The 17,334-nt window shown below is 44.1% G+C and overlaps 1 protein-coding gene across 1 annotated transcript; it reads right to left on the bottom strand.

Annotated features, from left to right (window-relative positions):
• Positions 1–461: 461 nt before the first annotated feature.
• MRPL27 (mitochondrial ribosomal protein L27) lies at positions 462–17,326 on the bottom strand. Its single transcript, XM_032211227.1, has 4 exons — positions 17,218–17,326; positions 13,817–13,939; positions 2,035–2,102; positions 462–833 (listed from the first exon to the last, which is right to left on the bottom strand). Exons 1-4 carry the CDS (start codon positions 17,270–17,272, stop codon positions 627–629), a joined length of 453 nt encoding a protein of 150 aa, XP_032067118.1. The 5' UTR covers positions 17,273–17,326; the 3' UTR covers positions 462–626.
• Between the last annotated feature and the right edge of the window lie 8 nt (positions 17,327–17,334).

Below are 17,334 nucleotides of genomic sequence, written 5' to 3'. Positions count from 1 at the left end.
CTGGCCCCCAGGCCTTGAGTTTGACACCCCTGCACTAAGCCAAGCGAACACCAAAGAAACTACATTTTATCTGAACAAGCTGTGTAAAGTGATCAGTGCTTGACACATTGGATAAGGAAGAAGCTGAGATGGGATAGGAACTTCCTGCTCGACTGCATCTACAGCAGCTGCACATCTGTTTGGTACATAGCAGGCAGCACTGCAAAAGTTTATTGTGTGCATACATTGGTACAACTCATGACATTAAAATGTGTACATACTGTACCCAGATTGTGATGTGCTGAAGTTGGGAAGAAAAAATGTCATACATCTGCAGGTAGACATCACTACTGGTGTATGAAATCTGCTGAGAATGAATACTCAAGGACACTCTTAAATTGGAAACCTACCTCCAGCATCTGCTTTTACCCCAAGAATAAAGAATTGGCTTGAGATGGTTCCGCTGAAATGAGCAGCAGTCGTATTACTGTTGTGTTTTGGAAAGAAACACTTATCAATCTTTATTTCAGCAGCACACATCAGAGGTGTGTGTTAAGAACATGTCTCTATGACATGCTGTAGATGCTGCAAATATTGCTTCGTTCCCAGCTGCAGAGGACTAACCAAAAGCCATTCAGCGCTAGCTCTCAGATCATGGTGATCAACTTAAACCTCCCCACTTCTTCGGTAGGAACAACATTGATGAAAGTTTTATACAGCACAGCTCCTTTGGGCAACCGGCAGATCACTTCTCGGCTTTCCTTGCTACGGGGAGGCGGTACGTAGATTTCTTTGGTGAACCTCACAATTCCATCTTCAAGAGCATACAGCCATTTGTTGTATCCCATCCCCACCTGGGTCAATGAGACACAATCATAATTAAAGAAGGGAAGAAGCAGCCTCTGGAGCAGAGCGCAGGCCCATGCCTATCATTGGGACTGTCAACAATTCTCAAATTCTGGTATAGTTTGCCAACTGTGTGCTAAACTGCTTGCGCAAGAAAAACATTGCTATCACCAGAAGGATACAGCATAATGCAAAGATGTCAAAGTGAGACTGCAGGATTCCAGTTACTTGCAGAAATGAAAGACACGTCTGCAAATTAAATTCAGAATCCCTGTTCTGGTAGGGCCTATACTTGTAACCAGGGGTGCCTGGCTTTACGGGTTGTAGCAAGTAATTTGTTTTTCCTTGCAAGTCAATTACATTTGCTCCTTGTCTCTCCAGCTTTTGTTGACACCTGCTCTTGATGGTGTGTTTTGGACTTCTAATAACATCACAGTTGAACCCATTCAGCCTGAATCTGATTCCATGCCAGCTGAATACGAGGAATGTCAGCTTGTGAGCTCAAAAATGTTGAGTGACAGCTGATTTCTTCACATCCAAAAATGGCTGAAAATAATTTCAGTTTTAAAGATGGTATCTCCAACAAGCCCAATTTTATATATCATTCTACCCAGCTACTTCTGGGCAGAGTAAGCAAGCGTTTCTCTTTAGAAGGTACCGATTACAAAAATATATACAAGTTGTGTTGTGGATCAATGTAAAGAAATGCCTAATTATTTTCCTTTTTCACAACTTGATCCCCTCCCCCTCCAATGATCAAAGTCATCCAATGCTCCAAGATGCATTTTCTTATGTTGTTCTTTCTTTACCTCAGGATATTCTAAAGGGAGGTTATCCCATCTATGAGGATGGGTTTCCAGAGTATCTGACACATTCTTGTATTTCTACACTGGATCTGAATTTTTACTAAATAGGTGGTTCGAAGTCTGAAACTCTAATCAGGGTGAGAGGCAGGCTCCAGTTTCTGGTTATTAATGTCAACACTTTTATAGCAAGAGAGATCAAAAACAGAATTTTATTCTGGTCTCAGCTGAGAGGAAGATTCTTGGAAAAAAGGATAAAACTGAAACCAAGAGGTTTGACAGACCATGATGAAAAATGTTTAATTCCAGGATAATTTAGACTAAGACAAGGAAACAGATGCTTTGATAAAAAATGGAATGAAGTCTTAATTAAATGGCATTTGAAATAACAAAGAGAACATCTTACGTGAGCTCCCGGATGCCACCGAAACACACGCTGAGTGGCCAATATGTTGCCTGCATGAACAAATTGTCCTGCAAATGAGTTAAAGAAAGTAAACCTCAGAAACAAGACAGCTTGAATGCATTTTAGCTGAATACAAATGGACAAGTACAACAGAGCAACTGTCTTTAACATTCCTTCTCACGAAATAGGACCCATTGCAGAAGATAAGAGGTCAAAGGTGAAAAATCTCAGACTCAAACCTTGAGAGTCATGCCCCTAATTTTACTTAGTCTGATTGGCTGAGGCTTTCTAGCACACCTATCCAAAGTATTTTCTCAACAGATTATCAGAATAGCCTCGATTCATACATTAATTCACCACATTACACTCCATTTAGTGTAGACTGCCATCTTGAGATTACCAAAAGGAAAAGAAGGAAAACTCTTCCATTTCACTAATCCTGAATCCACATTCAATTACAGGTAGTCCTTGGCTTACTACCACAATTGGGACCAGAGGTTCAGTTGCTAAGACAGTTAAGTGATTTGTGCCTCAATTTTACAACCATGTTGCCATGGTTATTACGCAAATCCCTGCAGTTATTAAATGAATCATTTGGGTGTTGAGCTAATCCAGCTTTCCCCATTGACTTTGCTTGTCAGAGGCCAGCTGGGAAGGTCACAAAATGGTGAGCACAAGATCTTGAAATGCTGCAACCATCATAAATACGTGCCGGTTGCCAAGCACTCAAATTTGACCATGGAGATATTTAGGAGGCCATATGAGAACTAGTCGTAAATCACTTTTTCCAGGGCCCTTGTAACTCAAACAATTGCTAAATAAATGGTTTTCAATTGAGAACTACTTGTAACCCAACATGTTATGGCTTAATTTACAAGGACTCATGGGGACATCCTTGCTTTCCTCATAGGGAAATTATGGAGAAGACAACATTAGGAGGGCTGCTAAGCTAAATGGGAAAATAGGGAGTGGGACTTATGATAGCACTGAATTGTTTTGTATTTGTGTGAGAAGGATGAAGAAATCTGGTATCTGGCTGCGCAACTTACTGATTATGTTGAGCAGGATGACACAAGGAAAGAGTCCCTTCTGCATCATCACAAGGCCAGAATGTCCATGTCCTGAGCCATATTAATGACTCATCTGCCTTGGACTAAGCATTGTAACTTGATGGTTTGTGGACACTTATTTGTTTTGGTTTAGAAGTTCTCAGGGCTTGGTCTGGGCCGTAGACCACCAGGGAATCTCAGGTCTGTAGAAAAATGTGGAGTTTGGCAAACATCCTGGAGGGAGGAAACTGACAAACCTCTGCAGCACTATTGCCAAGAGAATGATACAGATGTGGCTATATGTCACCAAGATCAATCAACATCACTTCTGATTTGGTTCATTCCAAATGGAGCAAGTCAGCAGCCAAATCTGTACCCACTGAAGTTACACTCTTTTGACTTAAAAAAGAAACGTGTAGTAAAACCATGTAATATGTTCTCCAGCTTTGTTACTGCAAACATTATTTTTCAACATCCCATATACTTCCTTAAGGATATAAATTAATGTTACATTTTGAACAGAAGAGGAACCATACATTGTGTCAATACCCCCAACGAAATAAAACTCTGAGGCTTGAGTTTCCTCAAAGTTCCACTTTATTAGAGATGCCATGTTGGCACATATGGGAAAACTCGGATCTGAAATCTTCCAGGTTTTCCCACCCAGTTGAAAGTTCAAGATCCTGTCCCCACACCCACAAGTTCATCACATAGTCCAATCTTCCACTGCCTTGCTGGCAGTTCCACCCATCCAGTTCTGGCCAGGTGCAGAGACAAGGATGATCTTGGCTTTCTAAGAAGAATGTTATTATGGCTACATATCACCCAACTGCATATAATCCCCCTCCCATTTTCCCACAATAGAAAAAGGGTGTTGGTACTTACCTGATACGCCTCTTCTCATAGTGGGGGGAGGAGTATCCAGAATGGGTTGACCTTGTCCTCTCATGATTGGATGAGTCAGATAAGCTCTTTGCGCAACGCTCCCTGGCCAGCAGATATTCCCCATATTTGACAAAGAGCTCTATCCGACTCGTTGCACCATTCACTCCAGACTCTTAATTCAGTTCTTAGCTTTAATCATCTTCAACATCAATATTTATATAACTTCATAAAAGCATGAACATAACACTTAGTCGTACAAACATAGTCAGGGAGGGACTGGATACTCCTCCCCCCACTATGAGAGGCGTATCAGGTAAGTACCAGCGCCCTTTCTCCATAGTGAGGGGGGAGGAGTATCCAGAATGGGACGTACCAAAGCCTGAACGTCCCTAGGGAGGGAAACCCCTGAGGCCCCATCTCCCCCGCTCATGCCAGTTGAGGCACGGGCCCCGCCCTGTGAACCGCCTACAATGCCCTGCGTCCAAAGAGGCTTCTGCCAAGGCAAAAGAGTCCAGTTTATAGTTCCTAGCAAAGGGAGAGGGGAAAGCCCACGTGGCTGCCCTGCAGATTTCGGCCAGGGATGTCTGCATGGCCCAAGCTGTGGATGTGGCGGCACTCCGCATGGAGTGAGCTGTGATATGATTGGTGTCTGTAAGCCCTGCGACTGGTATGCAGTGGCAATGCAGGTTCGCAACCACCTGCCTATTGTGGTGGAAGTCACCTCGTTACCCAGGACCTGGTTGGAAGAAGACAAACAAAGCTTCGGATTTCCTGTTTGACCTGGTTCTCCTGAGGTAAATCCTCAGAACCCTCCTTACGCCCAGTGTGTGCCACTTCTTCTCCAACGGGTGGGACAGGAGTTGGGCAAATCAGTTCCTGGGCAGCGGAGGATAGGTGTAACGTGGGTATACTGAGGTGCACCCACAATCGCTCGCGCGGCTGCATTCTGGACGAGTTGAAGTCTCCGAATACTCTTCAAGGGCTGCCCCACGTAGAGCGCATTGCAGTAGTCCAAACAACATCTTGCCAGTAGAGCAAAAAGGCAACAAAAGAAGGAGCAGGGGCACAAAAGATCAGCTCCTAATTGATAAAATGACATTAGAAAATTGTAAGAACAGAAAAACGAACTTGAATATGGTCTGGATTGATTACAAAAAGGCATTTGACTCACTGCCACATAGTTGGATCACAAAATGCTTAGAAATAACTGGCATTAGCAAAAATATTACATCCTTTACTGAAAAGGCGATGAAACAATGGAGAACTGAGTTGGCAGTAGGGAATGAGATCTACGGAATGGTTAATATCAAGCGAGGAATTTTCCAGGGTGATTCACTTTCACCTCTTCTCTCCATCATCACGATGATCCCACTATCAGTAATCTTAAAAAAAATGAAATTAAGCTACCAAACAGCCAAAGAAGCTGAAAAAATTTAGCATTTACTATATATGGATGATTTGAAACTCTATGGAAAGTCAGAAATAGAAATCCAATCATTGACAAACACAGTCCGAGTATTCAGCACCGATATTTCAATGCAGTTTGGCATGGAAAAATGCGCCACTGAATCCATAAAAAGGGGCAAAATCACTGCATGTGAGGGAATTGAAATGCCCAATGGCCAATTAATTAAATGCAAAGAAAATGAAGCCTACAAATACTTAGGCATTCTGCAGTTGGATAACATCAAGCATGGAGAAGTAAAAACTATTGTCAGGCGAGAGTACACCAACAGAGTTAGGAAAATTTTGAAATCTAAATTGAATGGTAGAAATACAATCAAGGGCATAAATACCTGGGCAATACCAGTTATAAGATACACAGCTGGTATAGTTAACTGGACACAAGCTGATTTGGACATTTTGGACCAAAAAAACCAGGAAACTAATGACAATGCACTACAGTTTACATCCATGTGGTGATACTGATAGACTGTACCTGCCCGGAAAAACAGGTGGCAGAGGATTATTACAAGTGAAGCAAACAGTTGAAGAAGAAAAACATGCACTGGCTGACTATTTAAAAGAAAGTCAAGAACATCTATTAATCGAAGTAAAGAACAAAAATCTACTGAAGGCCCAACAGACAAAACAAGAATACAGAAAAGATGTGATAAAATCAAGAATGGAGAGTTGGCAGAACAAAGCACTGCATGGCCAATTTCTGGAAAAAATAAAAGATAAAGTGGACAGGGAACAAACTTGGTTATGGTTAACAACAGGTACATTAAAGAAAGAAACAGAGTCACTAATCCTGGCTGCGCAAGAACAAGCTATCCGCACAAATGCCATTAAGGCCAAAATCGAAAAATCCTCTGATGATGCCAAATGCAGACTTTGCAAAGAAGCTGATGAAATTGTTGATCACATAATCAGCGGCCTTCGATACCATCGACCATGGTATCCTTCTGCGACGGTTGCAAGAGGTGGGGGTGGGAGGCACCGTTTTTCGGTGGTTCTTCTCCTACCTCTCGGACAGGTCGCAGACGGTGTTAGTTGGGGAGGAGAGGTCGACCCCTAGGCCCCTGAAATATGGGGTTCCTCAGGGTTCGGTCCTGTCCCCCCTGCTGTTTAATATCTACATGAAGCCACTGGGTGAGATCATTCGACGGCATGGGATAAAACACCATCAATATGCGGACAATACACAGCTGTATCTGTCCGCCCCGTGCCAACTCAGTGAAGCGGTTGACATGATGTGCCAGTGCCTGGAGGCTGTTAGGGTCTGGATGGGGGTTAACAAGCTTGTACTCAATCCAGACAAGACCGAGTGGCTGTTGTGTTTCCCTCCCCAAAATTTGGTCAATATTCCATCACTCAGGCTGGGGGGGTGAAAATCTACGCCCCTCAGACAGGGCTCGCAACTTGGGGGTTCTCCTGGATCCACAGCTGACCTTAGAACACCATTTGTCGGCTGTGACCAGGGGGGCATTTGCCCAGGTTCGCCTGATGCACCAGTTGTGTCCCTACCTGGACCGGGAGGTGCTCGCAAGTCACTCACGCCCTCGTGACCTCAAGACTGGACTACTGCAATGCGCTCTACGTGGGGCAGCCCTTGAAGAGTATTCGGAGACTTCAACTCGTCCAGAATGCAGCCGCGCGAGCGATTGTGGGTGCACCTCGGTATACCCACGTTACACCTATCCTCCGCGAGCTGCACTGGTTACTGATCAGTCTCCGGATACGCTTCAAGGTGCTAGTCGTAACTTATAAAGCCCTTCATGGTATTGCATCTGGGTACTTGAGAGACCGCCTGCTGCCAATTACCTCCCACAGACCCATTAGATCTCACAGGGTTGGCCTCCTCTGGGTTCCATCTACTAGCCAATGCCATCTGGCTACTACCCGGGGGAGGGCCTTCTCTGTGGCAGCTCCGGCCCTCTGGAATGAACTCCCCACAGGGATTCGGACCCTCATCTCTCTCCAGGCCTTCCGAAAAGCCGTCAAAACCTGGCTTTGCCGGCAGTCCTGGGGGTGATAAGTTCCCTCCCCTCTCAACTTGTATGGTTGTGTGACTCTTGCTTATTTTAATTATCTGTATTGGTTTTATGTTCCCCTTTTTCCCCTTTTGAATTGTTCGCCGCCCTGAGTCCTCCCAGAGAAGGGCGGCATATAAATAATAAAATTCAATTCAATTCAATTCAGCTTAAAACTGAGGAGAAATTTCCTGACAGTTACAACAATTAATCAGTGGAACAACTTTCCTCCAGAAGTTGTGAATGCCCCAACACTGGGAGTCTTTAAGCTGTTGGATAGCCATTTGTCTGAAATGGTATAGGATTTCCTGCCTAGGCAGGGGGTTGGGCTAGAAGACCTCCAAGGTCCCTTCCCACTCTGCTATTGTATTGCATAGTATTGTATTGCATTGTGTTTTGCTCTTTGCCTAGTCGCCCCCACCCTTGGAAGGCCTTCAGGGGCAATTTCTAACCTGATTGGAGGCTCTTCTGTCCCTCCATTGAGAGCTGTAGCCTTTAGCAGCTAGGGCTGATTTCTGCTTGTTTTCCCAGCTGCAGGGGGCTGCCATCTTGGGCCACGTGGGGCCTCTCCTCCCCCTTATTCCCAAATGGCTCTGCGGGGCAAATAGCATAGCCCCGCCCTCAAGAATTAGCAACAAAAACACAGCTTGTGCTACTAAGAGCTGCTGGCTGTTAACTGTGGCCTCCTTCTGAGAGCCTTCTCGCCCCGCCCCCCTCTTTCTCCTACTTAAAGGAGAGTGTTCTTAAGGGGGAAGCCTCTGGAATTCTCCTGTTACTTGGCAGTCAGAAAAGGGACAGAAACGGGCTTGCATACATCGTGAGGCAAGGTTGCTGTAACACCAGAGGACAAGCCGAAGGGGACCCTCCCCTGGGGGGAGGAGTTCTCAGGTGGGGGGGGGGTTCTTCCTGCTGCAAGTCTTGTGGCAGCTGCCTCTGTGATTCATCTAGGAGGTAGCCTTGGAGGGGGGGGATTGACCCACCACCTGCCCCTTTAACCTCCTTGATAAGCCTCCTTTTGGCCCTTTGCTGCCTCTCCCGCCCTTGGCTAATGCCTCTGCGATGGTTTCTCACCTTTTTAAGGGCGCCTCAGAGCCTCTGGTGGTGGTTGTTGCTGGAGGGCTGAGAGCTGGGCTCCTGCCGGCCTCCTCTGAGCTGCTGGGGGGCGCCATCTTGAACCACGTGATTGCAAGATGGCCCCCGGCTCCAAATTCAAAAGGCTCCTCTTTGCTGGAGGACATGGAAATGGCTTGTGCCTTTGCAGACTGCCATGTGGCTGCCGCTGCCGTGCCTCCCCCTGCCTCCCGCAGCTCTTTCTGAGCCTTTCTGGCTCTCACCTTGTTCACTGGTGATAGCTGCCAGCGCAGGCTTTCCAGGGCATTTTAACAACCCGCGGTTCGTGGCTCAACCCCTGAGGGGAGCGGAGGAGTGCTCCTGCTCCTGAGAAGCCTCTGCGGCAAGGGCTTGCCTCTAGGAAGCATGTGCCCTGTCCTCCTGGTTGCCCCAGCAAAGGTCCTCACTGAGTGACTCCATCTCACTCAGTGGCCAGGGCAGCATGCCGCCCCAGGGGGCTTGTGGCAGTCCAGTCCTTGCAGGAGGAGGCTGTGCATGATGTAGGAAGGCAGGATTCGCCAGGTCCAAGTTTATTTTCCTTAATCCTTTGTAAATTACTGGAGGTCCAGAGTGGTGCAACCTATCCAGTGAGTGGATGAGTCAAATATGGGGAATATCTGCTGGCCAGGGGGCGTTGCCCAAAGAGCTTATCTGACTCATCCAATCATGAGAGGACAAGGTCAACCCATTCTGGCTACTCCTCCCCCCTCACTATGGAGAATGAATAGTAGAAAGTGTGGCAGGCCTGAAGTCCAAAAGAAAAGATCGCTTGCAAGCATGACACGTTGGCTTGCTTCAGGGGGTGGTCCTGAATTTTTGCATATATGTCCTCCCAGATTCCATCTGACCTTGCAGGTTTTGTTAATGCTAGGGTCAAGTCAGGCTCCCTGTACCCCAACCCATTTTTATCCCATCACAAGAGAGCTGGATTTGCTAAGCATATAAAGAATTAGTGAACTGCATCAAGCCAATAGCCCATTTAGTTCAGCCTTTAATGACCCTCAAACAGATGTCTCTATCGAAGTTCAAAGACTTAGCAAGGAGGGCAAGCACGCTTTTCCATTGTTCCTACAAAGCAGCTGATATGTCAGGAGTGCTGTTGAAAATCCTGGAGACACCAAGCAACCATCAGGACTAGTGACTATCGATAACCCTAATCTAATCCTCTTTTTTATAGTGGTCTAAATCTCTAACCATGACCATCTGATTGCAGTATATTCAGTTTAAATGGAATTAACTTTTTGTTGTTAAAAAAGGAAGGAGCTCCTCAAGTCAAAACTGATTTCAAGCAACTCCAGGTACATTTTGTCAAGAAAATTATATGAGCACTACAGTATTTGCTAATAGCTGCTTCTAGGATATTTTTCTGGCTCCACAATCCAGTCAACAGCTGACATTTCCTACCAAGGATGGTAGAAGATAAACACATCTGATCCTGCTTAGATTATTCTGAGAGCAAGCAAGGCGAACAAGATATTGCATCTGACTGCCAATTTTTTAAAAATACTTCTTTTCGTTAGTCTTGAATCTCTGAATTCAGAATTTAGTGTATGATCTTGCAAAACCCTGCATTTTTGTGCTCTGTTATCTTAATGAAGGTGTTACATAAGACAGTGTTTCTCAGCCTTGCCAGTTTTAGGATGTGTGGACTTCAACTCCACGAATTTCCCAGCCAGCATGATGTCCACATTATTTTAAATTTGTCAAGGTTGAGAAACACTGTCCTAAGATAAAAATCGAGGTAAGTATCATCACTGTCATCACCACTACATCATCAAATTGGGGGTGGGGGGAATACTATTGACTATTGACCCTACGGGATTGGGCAGCATACAAATTTATTAAATTACTAAATTACTAATTACTATTGACTCCCCCCAAACCCCAGTCTCCTTATTTCCAGGGCTAGACTTTTAACTCTTTTTAGCATACAGGTAGACCTCGAGTTATAACAGTTCTCTTAAGGACTGTTCAAAGTTACAACAGCATTGGAAAAATAACATGACCATTGCAGCATCCCCATGGTCATATGATTTACATTCGGGTGCTTGACAAATGACTCATATTTATGACGGTTGCAGTGTCCCAGGGACATGTGATTCTCTTTGGCAACCTTCTGACAAGCAAAGTTAATGGGAAGCCAGATTCACTTAACAATCATGTGAGTAACTTAACAATGGCAGTGGCTCACTTAACAAATGTGTCAAGAAAAGTCGTAAAATGTGAAAAACTCACTTAGCATATTTCTCACTTAGCAACATAAAATTTTGGGCTCAACTGTGGTCATAAATTGAGGATTACCTGTATTTCCTTAAAGCTTCATGTGTGCATAGCTCTACAAAAGCAACCCCCACAAAAAGGGCTTTCAATTTATCCCCCCCACCCCCAAATCTGGACTCTGCTTCAACATCTGAATGTTAGAACAATGTTTCTCAACCTCAACCACTTTTAAGTTGTGTGGACTTCCAAGTCCCAAAAATCCCCAGGCAATGCAGAGAGTTTAAAAGGCTGAAGTTGAGAAGCCCTGCTTTAGAGAGAAAAGGGGGATTGGAGCCAAGCTTTGCTATATTTTTTTTTTCCTTTCCTTTCCTCCCACACTGTTCCTTCTCTCAGTAAACACATGTTCAAATTTCTATGACCATGCGTCTGCTACAACAAGGGACCCTTGCAGTAACATCAAGAGTAACAAATCTACCATTGCACACTGGACTTCATAAAAGGCATTCTGGACATGATCAGAAAATGATCGAATCATAGGGCTGGAAGGTAAATATTTGTCCCCTAAGGGCTTTTGGCTTAAGCGTTATTTTTGCTATCAGGGGTGCTTTTGGAAGGATACTTCTGCACAATATGTAGTCTACTGAATATCTTTATTTTCCCTCTGGTTTCCCAATAACACCACTGGCTATAACTTTGACCCAATTTACCAACCAGATTTACTCGCCAGCAACCAAGGATGGCGTAAAGGAAAAACCAGCAATGTTCTACAGAGTTATATAAACCTGATTAAGAATTCTCAGTACATTTCACTTATTGGTAATTTATTTAGACTCTCCCTATTGCAATGATGGCTAACCTTTTTGTTGCTGCGTGCCTAAAGCGCGCGTGCGCTCACCTATGATGCAATGCACACATGACCCTCCTGTGCCCCTATGCATGCATGTGCAACCTCCCCAGCATGCATCCCGCCCCCCAACATGTGTGTGACCTCCATGCATCCACACTCCACCCCTCACACACATCCCTGCATATGAGCACATATCTCCCACATGCGCCCTGCGCCCCCCCCACATGTGCAGCAAAGGGCCAAAAACCAGCTGGCTGCCAGGAGGCATGCCGCATGCACGGTGGAGCTGAGCTGGGACAACTGCTCGCGTACCCGGGAGAGAGCTCTGCGTGGCAACTGTGGCATACGTGCCATGAGTTCGCCATCATGGCGCTACTGTATCCTCCCCCCCACCCAAGTTATATTCTAGAGAAAAATGTACAGAATATAAGCACTAATTGTAAATAGTGGATCTACATTCTGCAAGAAATAGACACAATTTTGCAGTATACTATTGCAGTTCTACCACCTACTGGCTGTCTCATAGTTTACAGGCATAACACAGGACTATCCAGATGGCCAAATCATATTCATCAATTGCAAAAGGCAACTTTACCTGAAATAGTTTATATCCTGTAACAATATTTTAATGCCATCAAATAACAACATCTCCCTATCCCAGGTCCTTGGGAATCAATAGGTGGCTAAAAATGCCAAATCCAGTCTAACCATCTTGCTGACTGTGGAACAAACCGTAATACATAGTACCTAACATGGCAACGCATTGACGAAATTTCCATCTGTCAACTGCAGATCACACTGATTAGACCTGCACATATACTGTAATACAGGTAGTCCTCAACTTACAACAGTTCATTTAATGACCGTTCAAAGTTACAACAGCACTGAAAAAAGTGACTTATGGCCGTTTTTCACACTTATGACCATTGCGCCATCCCCTTGGGCACAGGAGCAAAATTTGGGTGCTTGACAACTGACTCATATTGATGACCGTTGCAGTGTCCTGGGACCACGTGATCCTTTTTTGCAACCTTCTGACAAACAAAGTCAATAGGGAAGCCAGATTCACTTAACAAGATTACCAACATAACATCTGCAATGATTCACTTAACAACTGTGGCAAGAAAGATTATAAAATGGGGCAAAACTCACTTAACACGTTTTACTTAGCAACATAAATTTTGGGCTCAATTGTGCTCATAAATTGAGGACTACCTGTTTACCGATACATTTGAACAGCCAACGTTCTTGAGAATGATTCAATGCATATGCAGGCCAACACCAGCTAAAGAGCTGGCAGCTGTGACCTCACGTTGTTGTGAACAGATGAAAATAATAATGGATTCAATTTATATGCTGCCCAAAACTCTTAGCCACTCTAGGCCACTTAACAAATTGGTATAAAATATTCAAAAACAAAGAAAAAAACCCCAAACCCCAAAAGGTTCACCCACAAATGCGCGAACAACAAAAGCATGCCTGACTAAACCGCGGTGACTAAACCGCGGTGACAAAAGCGCGCCGACGAATGAGCGCTGAAGCGCGCCGACAACAGCGCGCCGACAGAAGTGCGCTGTAACCCTAAACCTTACCTTAACTTAAATTGCGCTGTTGTCGGCGCGCTGTTGTCGGCGCGCTTTTGACATCGTGGTTTTAGTGCCGCGCTTTTGTCGGCACGCTTTTGTCGTTCGCGCATTTGTCGGGTCACGACCCCAAAAAGAATAAAGTTGGCCGAAGTGACAAAACTGGATGGAACAAAGGGAAGAGGAAGGGAAAGGATTCTTCAATCACCAAAGCCATGGCCTCAGGACCCTTCAAACAGTATAGTCCATGTTTGATAGCAAAGAGCAAGAAAATTAATTTGGGGTTTTTTTTCAGTTGGTTTTTTGATGGGCTGTTAATGATAACATAATAAACATAATAAACACAATAAACGTAACAACAACAATTGCAGCTTCCTGCAACAACAGCAGCGGAACTGCAAAAATCTGTGCTATTCGGAACACTGTATATTTAAGAAGGTACTTGTTGATACCTGGAACGCTGACAGCAACCCCTATCAACCATCAGCACCAGTCAATGGTATTTGTGATGCATTTTTGGATTTTCAGTCGATTGAGTTTCATGTTTAATGAATAAAGTAAATAATAATAATAATAAGCAGGAAACCGAATTAAAGTGATTGAGAAACTTACCATCAAATTTTTTGAAGCCGTACCTTTTTCCAGCTCTGTTCCCTCCACGATTTCTGGTGCTGCCTCCACTTTTTTTGGATGCAAATCTCACCACAGTTGCACTGAATGTGGGAACAGGCAAAACTGTTACAGGAAGGGGAAGAAAGCAAGAGTTTGCAATGATTAATCTGCTAATAATAAAAAGCATGCACTATGAGCCAGCAGTTCCCAGTCCAAAATGCAAATCAATTCCCCATGTTTAAGACAATTTGAAATAACTACAGCTTAGTTTAGTAAATGTAGTCTTAACAGCTTTTCTAAAATAAAACATCAGGAGAGTTCAATCCTCCAGATTTCAGGTTGGGGAGACTGTTCCAGGAGGCTGACACCACAACTAAAAAGCACCAAACACCAGCAAAACCTTACTGAATTTTTCTAGTATAGTAACCCTCAGCATCCTATTTAGGACATGGATGCTTGGACAGGTAGATTTTTTACAGTATTTGAAGCAAGAAATCATACAACTATGTAGCAAAGTGTCAAACCACAGAGATGCAATCAAACACTCAGAATTATTAGGTAGACCATAACCTACTACTAGATAAAGTAGAAGGATGTGGGTTAGACAGCATCACCACCGGATGGATTCGTAACTGGCTGACCAACCACACTCAATGTGTAGTCCTCAATGGAACTGCATCTACATGGAGGGAAGTATGCAGTGGAGTACCCCAAGGCTCTGTTTTAGGCCCAGTACTCTTCAACATCTTCATCAATGATTTGGATGAGGGAATAAATGGGGAACTCATCAAATTTGCAGATGACACCAAGCTGGCAGGAATAGCCAATACTCCAGAAGACAGGCTCAAGATACAGAAGGATCTTGATAAACTTGAACATTGGGCACTATCTAATAAAATGAAATTCAATGGTGAAGAGAGTAAGGTTCTACATTTAGGCAACAAAAACAAAATGCAGAGATACAGTATAGTGGTACCTTCCTCAATAGTAGTAACTGTGAGAGGGATCTAGGAGTCCTAGTGGACAACCATTTAAATATGAGCCAGCAGTGTGCAGTAGCTGCCAAAAAGCCAACACAGTTCTAGGCTACATAAACAGAGGGATAGAATCAAGATCACGTGACGTGTTAATACCACTTGATAATGCCTTAGTAAGGCCACATGTGGAATACTGAATTCAGTTTTGGTCGCCACAATGTAGAAAAGATGTGGAGACTCGAGAAAGAGTGCAGAGAAGAGCAACTAAGATGATTAGGGGACTGGAGACTAAAACATATGAAGAACAGTTGCAGGAACTGGGTATGTCTAGTTTAATGAAAAGAAGGACTAGGGGATACATGATAGCAGTCTTCCAATATCTCATGGGTTGCCACAAAGAAAAGGGAGTCAAACTATTCTCCAAGGCACCTGAGGATAGAACAAGAAGCAATGGGTAGAAACTGATCAAGGAGAGAAGCAACTTAGTACTGAGGAGAAATTTCCTGGCAATTAGAACAATTAACCAGTGGAACAGCTTGCCTCCAGAAGTTGTGAATGCCCCAACACTGGAAGTCTTTAAGATGTTGGAGAGCCATTTGTCTGAAACGGTATAAGGTTTCCTGCCTAGGCAGGGAGTTGGACTGGAAGACCTCCAAGGTCCCTTCCAACTCTGCTATTGTATTGTATTGTATTGTATTGTATTAATTTATAAGTTAATCAATTATTCAGTCAAATTGTTCCTAAAGATGGTTACATGACTCTAGGACACGGCAACCGTCATAAATAAATATGAGCTAGTTACCAAGCACCCAAATTCTGATCACGTGACCACATGGATGCTGTAACGGTCCTAAGTGTGAAAAATGGTCATAAGTCACTCTTTTCAGTACCATTGTAATTTTGAATGGTCAGTAAATGAAAGGTTGTAAGTCGAAGGCTACCTGTACTGGTTGAAGTCAGCGGAAAAGGAAATGGCCTAAAATTCTTAGGATTTTTTTTTTTAAAAAAAGCCCACATATGGGTTTTGTCAATATCACATTGTTCAATTGCTCCAAAATGGGACCTTTAAGAATAATTTTAAAAAAGACAGAATAATCTAAATTCTGAAAGCTGATGAAGCCTACCCATAGCACCGTTAAAACAAAACAGTACCTTGTGACACCAATGAAGGAAGATGACTGAACTCCCCAAGGAAGATACATTTAGTAGAATCTAGGTATGTATGAGATTCTCAGTCATCATCCAGGTCCTGGTTGTCCCAAAGGTGCTTTTTCAAGAGGCAACTGGACTTTCTTTGTTTTTCCTTGAAGATGTTTCACTTCTCATTCAAGGAGAGGTGAAGAAGCTTCTTGGATGAGAAGTGAAATGTAAAAACCAGAAAGTCCAGTTGCCTCTTGGGAGGGGGAAAAAGAAGCACATTTGGGATTTAGTAGAATCATTCACAACTATACACCTTCGGTCTGACCTAAGTGTAGTATATAAAATTATCTGCTACAATGTCCTACCTGTCAATAACTACTTTAGCTTCAACCACAACAATACAGGAGCACACAATAGATATAAACTCAAGGTAAATCACTCAAAACTCAATTGCAGAAAATACGACTTCAGCAACAGAGTGATCAACGCATGGAATGCACTACCCGACTCTGTGGTTTCTTCCCTAAACCCCCCAAACTTTAACCTTAGACCAATGGTTCCCAACCTTTTTTTGGCCATGCCCCACCTAAGCATCTCTAAAATCCTGATGCACACCATATAATTCTTACTTTACTCAAAAAGTGAACTCTACTCATGTGGAGGAAGCCTAAAAGGCCATTAACTTGGTTTAAACAAGGTTCAAATTGCCCCCATTAAAAATCAAATTGGGCCCCAAGTTGGGAACCACTGCCTGCCTACTGTCGACTCACCCCATTCCTAAGAGGTCTGTCAGGGGCGTGCATAAGCTCACCAGCCTGCCTACCGTCCTTGTCTTAATGTTCCCTTGTATTCGTATCCATTTCATGTATCCAAAATTATGTTTATTCTTATAGATGTTATCTAATGCATGCTTGACGAAATAAATAAAATAAAAATAAATAAAATAAACATCGCCCAACAGAGCGAGCTTTGTAGGGGTTTTTCCAGGCTCGCTCCTAAGCGGGGACAGGGACGAAATGCATCAATTTCTGCAAAGGATCGGCGGTTTGCAATCAATGCAAACCTTGTGCATGAACTTCTACTAGGAACATACTCCTCTGACCCATTTGCAGGCGAAGGAAGCTCTGCCTGCTCCAAGCGTAAGCGTTTCTCCCCCTCTTGCTCGTAACTACACACACATTCTACATCTTCCCAGTCCCACCAGTTAGCGTTGCCCGCTGCCATTTCCCCAGAGTTAACCCCCAGTCCAGGTAGGCTTCCGCCCTCCCGACCTTCCCGACTCACGTTGCCTGCCGGCCACGGAACTTAAAGAAGCCAGCCGGCCCAGCAGAGCCGCCATTTGACCTTCCCTCGCCGCCCTGCGAAGCGGCCCAGCCTCCGCTGCGACACTTCCGGGTCCGG

The sequence above is a fragment of the Thamnophis elegans genome, chromosome 2, assembly GCF_009769535.1.
Source record: "Thamnophis elegans isolate rThaEle1 chromosome 2, rThaEle1.pri, whole genome shotgun sequence".
In the NCBI taxonomy this organism is placed as follows: Eukaryota; Metazoa; Chordata; class Lepidosauria; order Squamata; family Colubridae; genus Thamnophis; species Thamnophis elegans.
This window is presented reverse-complemented; position numbering and strand designations above follow the sequence as displayed.